The following is an 11,346-nucleotide window of genomic DNA, read 5'->3' as shown; positions in this document are numbered from 1 at the left end:
TTGATAAATAAGGCCATTTTAACCCATGAAATAGGTTCATTTACATTTATAGCCCCTGTTTTTAGAAAACTTTCCATTTCAGCCCCCTTAAATTTGATTTTTCGCATACTTGGGCCTAAATAGCCGAAAATCCCAAATTTTAGTCCATTAGGCTAAAATTTACATTTTTAGTCCTTTAAAAAGCATAATATTAATAAAAGCTCTTATTTTAGCTGCTTTGACCTTTTGGTCCTTGTAAAAGCCGTGAATGACATCTTTTTCCCCATCTTTTGTTTATTTATCAAAAATAGTCCAATAACAAATTTTATGTTGTAGTATGCTTATTATAAACCTTGTATGGTAGTTTATCTTGACATGTTAAGTGGAATATATCCTAGATCACATATTGTTCCTTCTTGAACTATAGATCTCAAAATATCTTTCATTTTTAGCACATATTCACCACATAAACACAAGAAATCACACATAACATACAAATACACATAGATCTACACATTTTACTTGTATTCTCCCCCATAAATCATATGAAAACCGAAAATAGAGGGGTGTGAACTCACCTTGGGGTTTGTGGTTTCGGTTTTGAAGAGAATTGGAAGAAGGTGATGTGCTTTTGGTTCTAGCAAACTCCTTGAGAGGATTTTTCGAACTTAAAGAAGTTCTAAGAAGTATAATCACGAAAATAAGGAGTGAGAGAAGTGATTAAGTTTCAAAAGAAAGTAGGTTGCTTAGATTTTTTGAGATCTTACCTACTAGTATGCAACTGGAAGTGATTTTTGGATGAAATCCCCCTTGAAGCTCTTATGATTCTTGAAATTTTTTAGAGGAAGTAAGAGGTTGTTGTTGTGAGTCCTTGAGAGAAACTTCAAGTGAGTTGTGTGTGTGTGTGTGTTCCTTCCTTCGGCCGAGCATAAGATAGAAAGAGAGAGGAGGGAGTCTTGGGGTGATGGATGCATGGAAGTATGAGATTGGTGCATGGATATCCCATGTATAATTATGACGTGTCATCCTCCCCTTAACCACCCATTAATCTCATTTCCTCTTTTTTTTTTTATCTTGGGCTGAATTCTTGGGCTTAGGAGGAATGAAGTAGTTTATCTTGGGCCGTTGCTTGATTTTGTTCGAAACCATGAGTCCATTAAGTAGGTTTTCGGCCCATTGGGCTTTTAGAGGTGGTTCACTGCCCAATGTGCATAAAAGAATTGATTTATGGTCCATTAGGGCTAAATGGATTCGTTAGGGCCCAATGAGGCCCAAAAGATTAGGTTTTGTGAATGTGAGTCCAATTATGGCCCATTTTAAGGTTCTAAGCCCAACATAGTCAAATTGGCGGCTTATTGGTCCATTAGGCCCAATAAGAAAATCCTAGTTTATAATAGGCTTAAACCGGGATTTTTAGGGTTTTCAACATTACTTGGTGAATCTGGGTTTGAATTTGTTTCCATAGGAAGAACTTCAAGCATAACATGATTTAGGGTTACGAGTTTACAGTAGATAATGTTTACAAGAGTACAGAATTTCCTAGCTAGAATGCTAGTTGTGACAAGTACCTATTTAGCTATTTTATATATGTAACGAAAGCTTAGTTACCATATGAGCAGAACCCCCATCACCTCCATATCTTTCCGAGTATTTTTGGACGCCTTGATGATCTATGTAGGTGAACGTTATAGAATCTAAACACCCATAGGCGTTGATACGGATCTAGGAAATCCTACCGTTCGGGATGAATGTTTATGGCTTCAGTCCAGCATTACCTCTCCATGGTCCAACATGTATTCCATTACTCTCCTATATATAGAGCCAAAATTGTATATAACTAACAAGTGAACAGATCTTAGAAATCAACAAATAAAGTACAAAAGTTAAATCACAAACCCAATATTTGAAAATATAGTGAAAGAGTATACCATGTTTGTGGTGAATATGTTGCCAAAGGAAGAGGATTGAAGAATAACACTTAAAGAGTCTATGTATGCCCCATAGTTTCCGCTAAATCCACTAAAGCTACCCTTAGCAACCGGCAGCGAGAAACTAGTCCCTTGGTTTGTGCCGTATGGCCCATAGTTGTTTTTGTTGGTAAGGAAAGATATTGACCTGATAACAGTGTAGCCTTCATATACTCCCACAGTTCCAGTAATACCGATAAACTGCTCATCGTCAACAAATGTAACCTAAAGATAATGCCAAATAATCGATAAATGATGTATGATAAATTTACAAAACATTATATAGTACATGTTTTGGTATTTAATATAAGTAAAGAAAGCTCACTTACAATATGAGCTGAACCACCATCACCTCCGTATCTTTCTGAATATTTTTGGACACCTTGATTATCTATGTAAGTGAACCTGATAGAATCTACACACCCAGAGGCGCTGACACGGATCTGGGAAATCCTACCATTCGGGATGAATGTCCAGGGCTTCACTCCACCGTTACCTCCCCATGGTCCAACATGTATTATATTGCTCTCCTAGATTTAGAGCCAAAATAATATATAACTAACAAGTGAACAAAACTCAGAAATCAACAAATAAAGTACACCAGGTAAATCACAAACCTAATACTTGAAAGTATAGTGAAAGAGTATACCACGTTTGAGGTGATTATGCTCCCAAAGGAAGAAGATTGAAGAATAACACTAAAAGAGTCGATGTACGCCCCATAGTTTCCGCTAAATCCACCAAAGCTACCCTTAGCAACCGGCAATGAGAAACTAGTCCCTTGGTTTGTGCCGTATGGCCCATAGTTCTTTTTGTTGGTAAGGAAAGACATTGACCTAATCACAGTATAGCCTTCATATACTCCCACATTTCCGGTAATCCCAATAAGGTGCTCATCATCAACAAATGTAACCTGAAGGTATACCCAAATAACAGATAAATGGTGTACGATAAGTTACATTAAATTAAAGAACGTGTTTTGGTATTTTATATATGTAACGAAAGCTTAGTTACCATATGAGCTGAACCCCCATCACCTCCGTATCTTTCTGAGTGTTTTTGGACGCCTTGATGATCTATATAGGTAAACCTAATAGAATCTACACACCCAGAGGCGCTGATATGGATCTGGGAAATCCTACCGTTCGGGATGAATGTCCAGGGCTTCACTCCACCGTTACCTCCCCATGGTCCAACATGTATTCTATTGTTCTCCTGGATATAGAGCCAAAATAGTATATAACTAACAAGTGAGCATACCTTATAAATCAACAAATAAAGTACAAAAGGTAAATCACAAACCCAATATTTGAAAATATAGTGAAAGAGTATACCATGTTTGAGGTGAATATGTTCCCAAAGGAAGAGGGTTGAAGAATAACATTTAAAGAGTCTATGTATGCCCCATAGTTTCCGCTAAATCCACTAAAGCTACCCTTAGCAACTGGCAGCGAGAAACTAGTCCCTTGGTTTGTGCCGTATGGCCCATAGTTGTTTTTGTTGGTAAGGAAAGACATTGACCTGATCACGGTGTAGCCTTCATATACTCCCACAGTTCCGATAATCCCGATAAAGTGCTCATCGTCAACAAATGTAACCTAAAGATATAGCCAAATAATCGATAAATGACGTATATTAAAGTTATAGTACACATTTAGGTATTTAATATTTTAAAAAAAAAACGTCACTTACCGTATGAGCTGAACCACCATCACCTCCATATCTTTTCGATTGTTTTTGCACTCCTTGATGATCTATGTAGGTGAACCTGATAGAATCTACACACCCAGAGGCATTGATACGGATTTGGGAAATCCTACCATTGGGGATGAATGTCCAAGGCTTAACTCCACCGTTACCTCCCCATGGTCCGACATGTATTCCATTACTTGCCTGAATATCGAGCAAAAAATTAAAATGTAACTATTAAGTTAAAAAATCTTAGCAATCAACAAAGAAGTAGACAAGGTAAATCGGAAACCTAATATTTAGAAAAATGGTGTAAGAGTTTACCATGTTAGTGTTGAATATTTTTCCAAGGGAAGATGATTGAAGAATGACGCTGAAAGAGTCGATGTATGCGCCATAGTTTCCGCCGAATCCACTAAAGCTACCCTTAGCGACCGGCAATGAGAAGCTAGACCCTTGGTTTGTGCCGTATGGCCCATAGTTCTTTTTGTTGGTGAGGAAAGACAATGACGTAATCACAGTGTAACGTTCATATATTCCCACAGTTCCAGTAATCCCGATGAGGTGCTCATCGTCAACAAATGTAACCTAAAGATAGATATAAAGAAATAATTGATAAATGATGCATGATAAAAATATACAAAAGTATAGTACATGTTTAGGTACTTAGTATTTGTAACGAAAGCCCACTTACTGTATGAACTGAACCACCATCACCTCCATATCTTTCCGAGTGTTTTTGGACACCTTGATGATCTATATAGGAGAACCTGATGGAATCAACACACCCAAAAGCACTGATACGGATTTGGGAAATCCTACCATTAGGGATGAATGTCCAAGGTTTAACTCCACCGTTACCTCCCCATGGTCCAACATGTATTCTATTGCTTGCCTAAATATAGAGCCCATATATATATATATATATATATATATATATATATATATATATATATATATATATATAAACTAACCTTAGCAATTAGGAAATGAAACACAAAAGGTAAATCACAAACCCAATATTCACAAATATGGTGAAAGAATATACCGTGTTTGAGCTAAATATGTTCTCAAGGGAAGTAGATTGAAGAATGACACTGAAAGAGTCCATGTATGCTCCATAGTTTCCGCTGAATCCACCAAAGCTACCCATAGCAACAGGCAGCGAGAAACTAGTCCCTTGGTTTGTGCCGTATGGCCCATAGTTCTTTTTGTTGGTAAGGAAACACAATGATGTAATCACAGTGTAGCGCTCATATACTCCCACAGTCCCGGTAATCCCAATGAAGTGCTCATCGTCAACAAGTGTAAGCTGAAGATATACCCAAATAATCGATAAATGATGTACGATAAAACTACAAAAAAGTATGATACATATTTAGGTATTTAATATGTAACAAAGCTCACATACCGTATGAGCTGAACCACCATCACCTCCATATCTTTCTGATTGTTTTTGCACACCTTGATGATCTATGTAGGTGAACCTGATAGAATCTACACATCCAGAGGCGTTGATACAAATTTGTGAAATTCTACCATTGGGGATGAATGTCCAGGGCTTAACTCCACCCTTACCTCCCCATGGTCCGACATATATTTTATTGCTTGCCTGAATATAGAGCCACAATAAAATATAACTAACAAGTGAAAAAAAATCTTAGCAATCAACAAATGAAGTACAGAAGGTAAATCACAAACCCAGTATTTGCAAATATGGTGAAAGAGTATACCATGTTTGTGCTGAATATGTTCCCAACAGAAGATGATTGAAGAATGACACTGAAAGAGTCGATGTATGCTCCATAGTTTCCGGTTAATCCAGCAAAGCTATCCTTAGTGATAGGAAGAGAGAAACTAGTCCCTTTGTTTGTACCATATGGCCCATAGTTCTTTTTGTTGGTAAGGAAAGACAATGACGTAATCACAGTGTAGCCTTCATATACTCCCACAGTTCCAGTAATCCCGATGAAGTGCTCATCGTCAATAAATGTAACCTGAAGATATACCCAAAGAATCGATAATGATGTTTGATAAAATTACAGAAAAGTATAGTTCATGTTTAGGTATTTAATATATGTAACGAAAGCTTAGTTACCGTTTGAGCTGAACCACCATCACCTCCATATCTTTCCGAGTGTTTTTGGACCCCTTGATGATCTATGTAGGTGAACCTGATAGAATCTACACACCCAGAGGTGCTGATACGGATCTCGCAAATCCTACCACTAGGGATGAATATACAGGGATTAACTCCACCCTTACCTCCCCACGGTCCAACTAGTACGCCATTGGCTGCCTGCATATGGAACCAAAATAAAGTGTAATTACTATGAAGTGAAGAATATCTTAACAATGAGGAAATGATGTACAACGATCATACAAAATATGGTGAAAGAGTATACCATGTTTTGATCTGAATGTATTCTCTTAGTAAATGGGGAAAATTGGTGTGGAATTCACGATCGCCATTATGAGCATGTCTATATATAGAGATTAGGGTGGGCCTGTAAAGTAATGAAAGTTTAAATTTATGTACTATGATTTAGTAAATGTAATTATTTTGTATAAGAGGGTGGTAGAAGATGTTAGACTGGAAGGTCGTTGTACTCGAAGGTTGAATAGTTCGCTGCTATCTTAACAGTATTTTAGAGGGTTAATAATTGACATTAATTCTAACAATGTTTTTTAAATGGTTAGTAATTGACATTATTCTAACAACCATGTTTTTAAATGGTTAATAATTGACATTAATTCTAACAACCACCGGCCTTTTTTTTTTAAAATTGTTAATAATTGACTTTTAATTCTAATTAACAACCACATATTAGAACGTGTTTGTCGAAGAGACTTGCCATTGGTCGTTGGTATTTCTACAACATAGTACATAGTACAGATAAACAAAACAATGATAAAACAACGACTCACCACCAAAATCGACATGCAATATATATATATATATATATATATATATATATATATATATATATATATATATATATATATATATATATATACAATGATAAAACAACGACTCACCACCAAAATCGACATGCAATATATATATATATATATATATATATATATATATATATATATATATATATATATATATATATATATATATATATATACCAGCCGTCACCCACACATTGCGGCGGACGGTAAATAGTTTCTTTTAACGAATACCTTTTTGCAGTGGCAACCGGTTTCTTTTCCATAGTGTCAATTGCTTTCCTTTTGTTGTGTAATTTTATTTTTTTGAACAAATTTCTTTTGGAAACTTGTAATTTTCGAAATAACATGCAGTGCATTTAGTGTAGACCGGAAGAAAGATTGAATTATGTTTAAACCGAGTTTCAAAGTAACTTATACTATTTCCGTTATGTATTATAAGCATAACATAATATATATATATATATATATATATATATATATATATATATATATATATATATATATATATATAGGGTTAGGTTATTTTGTTTTCATTATCTATTGTGTGCATGTATGATTTATTCTGGACCAATCATTTTAGTTATTTTAACAAAGTAATTAATGCATATTACATGTTGAAGATATAATGGGTATTAATTACATTTTCAGCATTTAATATACATTAATTAATTTCTTAAAATAACTAAAATGATTGGTCCAGAATCAATCATACATGCACACAATAGATAGTGAAAACATTTGAATTTAACTATATATATATATATATATATATATATATATATATATATATATATATATATATACCAAAAGAATCAATAATTAATAGATAATAACATAAATGGTATAACCAAATTTATAATCAATTAAATATTTAATAATAAAATAGTAAACCTTCATTTCCCATTTTTTAATAAACTACCGGTAATATGCAACTTTTTATCTTTCTTAGTTTCTAATATTAATTTCAATTGCAAAATATTTTTATTGTCTACATTATATCATCAACAAAAATTATATTTCCACACTCACCTATAAAGATCATAATTAGAGAATGAATGGTATATGTGTATTCAATGAAGAAAAGAAACTATCAGGGTGCAAAACATATTTATTTTATAGATTAATAGGATGTGAGTAAAATAACAATCATAAAAAATGACTTTAAAATAGAATGCTACTTAAATTCTAGATTTTTTTTAAACTCTAAAAATATGAGTAACGATTATTCATATATCATTTACTTAAGACTAACAATCATGCATATGATGCATTACTCATAATGTGAACATCAAAGGTTTAATTACGTATTACAAAATTTTTTTCATATAATACCAAACTAATTTATTGGAACATTTTTTTTTTTTTTTTTTTTTTGCATCCAAAGCAATTAGAAAATTATAATCATATTCACTTCATCTAAATATTAAGAATCATCATAAAATAGTTTATTACATACAACAACAATTATACTCACATCCTGCAACTAATATTCCACCTGTTTTTGCTTCTAATATTCTTGTTGTAGCATGAAGCTCATCAAATAATATCTTTGCATGTTCTAGGTGCATATTTTCAACAATTTCCATCAAAAACCCCAAGTCAAAAGATAGATTACATTATCATTTGCGACGGGTGGAAAATGGAACGGAATTGTGCATTCCATTCGAATGAAAAAACAATGGAAAGCTTCCCTGACATCAAGTTATAGTTTAAAGGATTTAGGATAAAGAGGTCTAACTTTACCTCTAAAGTGCATGCGTCTCCACCAAAAGAAAACGGTACATTTTATTCATCCATCAAGCCCTGTTAGACAAAAAAAGCGACAACCAAGAATTTTTTGAAACATATTTACAATTTGATAAGTAAAACATAACACACATAGGAAAAGATTAGAGAGCCCTGCACCTGGTGCAGACATAATAAAACCCAAAATTCACAAGATTAAAAAGGTTAAAATGGTATTCAAGTTCATAAACATACACTGAAAATATATACAAAACCAAGTTTCCATCATATTAGCAAGCTATTTTTATGACAAACTGAAAAGAAAAAAAAAGTCAACGTACGTGAACTGATCCATGGTTGGATTTTCTAGAGTCTAGAATTTTGAAGAGCAACCATCACAATTACTCCTAGAGGCTAAAGCCCAATAGAATCATTTTGGTAATTCTGATGTCTTTTTTCACCGGTTACAACACTCATTATATGTTGCATAAAAATGTTAACATTAAGTAAATATATGTGCAATATCAAATCACCAAAAATACAAATAGAAACAATTTTCTTACCTCTCAAGGGTAAGGTGGTTCAAGACAGATCTGACCACAATCATACTCTATGCCATGACCATCTTCAATAAAACTGAAGAATTTAAAATATTAATACATACTCAGTTAGTTACTCAGATAATATGATCTTTAAGGTAGAAATCCTTCATGTATTTAGGTTTCCACTTTCCAGATCGACTTGAGGTTCTTTTTGAAGAAAATATTTTCATTAAAAAGTAATATACATACAATTGAATTTGGATAAGAAATCCATCAATGAATATAAAATCAGACCTGCATTCATTAATCATCAAAATCAAAATCATATCCTTGTTAATCGACGTAAATGTCACCAAAAGAAGCATAAAAAATCCAACCTGTAAATGGTGGTGGGATAGAAAGCAGCAAATAAAACCCTGAAAAAAATGATTTTATCTTAAAAAATACCCAAAAAGATAGTTATGCATTCCTATGAGGATGTATTAAAAAAACTAACTATCAAAAAATCAAAATAAAGCTTTCTCACGTACTTCTTATGATCCAGTTACCGACATCACCAAGGTATCCCATGGACTTTGCAGGAACATGTTTGATTGTGATGAGGCTAGGGTTTCCTGAGATTTTGAGTAACAATCATACAAAACTTGAGTTGAGAAAAGCATAGTATAAGAGAATAAAGAGGTTCAAGATTCTTGCCTGAAAATCATAAATAAGGTGTGTAACAGCTGTGTTTCCGGGCTTACCATTTTTAGCAATGTAATCGTCTAGGTTAACCTTTGTAACCCGTTTTGAAATAATAAGATTGTATTATTTGAGTATTATGTGTTTTGTGCTTAATTGCTTAATTATGTGGTTTGATTAATTAAGAATAAAAATAAGCGTCAAAATTTAAGTGTAAAATAAACTTGATATCTTTGGATAATGTTGTAGTAGTTGAAACGAGGTTTCCGAATATATATAGAACGCCCAAATCTAACTTCGTATGAGGAAGTTATGATTTATCAAAGTTTCGGCTTAGCGGTATGCAGCCTGTTATACTCGATTTGAGATCGAGGGGTTTTTAGCCGAAGCAATCTAAACGAGGATCGAAGGTCTCGTTGTTGGTCTCGAAGCGATGAAAAGTTAGGCGAGAACGGACGTCAAACGAAGAAGTTATGAATTTATAACGAAGTTTTTATGTCCCGGCCTATTAAAAATAAATAATAAAAATAAAGTTAAAATTAGCCGACGAAGTCTAAACGAAAGTTGTAGAGCGTAGTCTCACCTTCGCGTGGATATAAAGAACATCGAAAACGGAGTTCGTATGAAGAAGATATGAATTTCCGAAGTGCATTAAATATTTTGTATTTAAATTTAATTGAAAAATCCGGTATTATCCGAGGACGAGTCATCGGACTCATCCGAAGTACGCCCCGCGTACACCGAAGATGTCGACACTCGCACTCGAGCACTTCGGATGACAAACGCAGTGACAAATTCGGACCAGTACGCCCCGCGTACTCCGAGGCTCTAGCCTCCTATAAATAGGATGCGAGGGCAGCCGAGTTCTTTTGGCTATTTTCTCTCTTCTCTCTCCCGTTTTGAATCGATTTGCGTGCCAGAAATACCCCGAAGCCCCGGTATTATTCTCGAACCCCGAAGCAAGTCCCGAGATCCCGAAGATCCCAAGAAGTGCGGTTCCCGAGCCGAAGCTCTGCCCGCGAAAAGTTCGATTTTTGTGAAGATCTTCCAGATCTGCTGAGGATTACTACTTATGCAAGTCGTAGTGCTATCCGATCATCTTCTGATCAAGTGAGTGTATAATACCTTTCATAAACACGATAATAATACAAGTATGGTTTGAGTGTATTAAGTATATTGTTGTTTATATGTGTGAATGTGTATTCACTTTCTTCTAACTCATAGATATGATTTATTCTCTATGAGATATGTGTTATGTGTGTGTGTACCTCATCTGTTATGTGAAATATGTGTTGATTAAAGCATGCTATACAGGTTTTTAAACTATGTATAAAAATGTGTATTTTTATCTACTAATATGTTGGGTAGAACATGCGTAGATAGTTGGTGTGTAATAAACATATGAGAGGCCTCGTTGTTGTTTGATCTAGTCATCTAGCGGAGTTTAGATGACGACCACAGACTTTTCTAGACAGTCTCGTGGAACATTAGCAGGTTCGCCACCTGTAGGTGTTAATGAACTTGGGTGTTCATTCGCTGTACTCCATCCCCCTCATCGTTGCCTTATTTGACTTATATTGCTGAGGTACCCCCGAAGCATGTGTTGTCCCCCCGATGAAATATTCTTAGACTAGGTCCCTTATGTTAGTTGTCTTAGGGACATAAAGTGAGAATAACGGGAATGTGTAATTTGGGTTATTGTTGGTTGGTGAAAATTAAATATGATTATTTATTGTGGGTTCAAAACCCTATATGCTCACCAGGCTCCCAAGCCTGACCCACTCAGTTTTATTTGTGTTACAGGA

The 11,346-nt window shown here is 34.5% G+C and overlaps 1 protein-coding gene across 1 annotated transcript; it reads right to left on the bottom strand.

Annotated features, from left to right (window-relative positions):
• Positions 1-1,426: 1,426 nt before the first annotated feature.
• LOC145096950 (uncharacterized) lies at positions 1,427-5,989 on the bottom strand. Its single transcript, XM_079034340.1, has 13 exons — positions 5,734-5,989; positions 5,369-5,632; positions 5,047-5,247; positions 4,684-4,947; positions 4,330-4,530; positions 3,960-4,223; positions 3,639-3,839; positions 3,281-3,544; positions 2,961-3,161; positions 2,596-2,859; positions 2,276-2,476; positions 1,908-2,171; positions 1,427-1,788 (listed from the first exon to the last, which is right to left on the bottom strand). The coding sequence occupies exons 1-13, from the start codon at positions 5,938-5,940 to the stop codon at positions 1,732-1,734; spliced, it is 2,853 nt and encodes a 950-aa protein (XP_078890466.1). The 5' UTR covers positions 5,941-5,989; the 3' UTR covers positions 1,427-1,731.
• Between the last annotated feature and the right edge of the window lie 5,357 nt (positions 5,990-11,346).

The sequence above is a fragment of the Lactuca serriola genome, chromosome 4, assembly GCF_051521515.1.
Source record: "Lactuca serriola cultivar US96UC23 chromosome 4, Lser_US96UC23_V15, whole genome shotgun sequence".
Taxonomy (NCBI): Eukaryota; Viridiplantae; Streptophyta; class Magnoliopsida; order Asterales; family Asteraceae; genus Lactuca; species Lactuca serriola.
The sequence above is the reverse complement of the archived record's forward strand: the minus strand, read 5'-3'. Positions and strand labels throughout refer to the sequence as shown.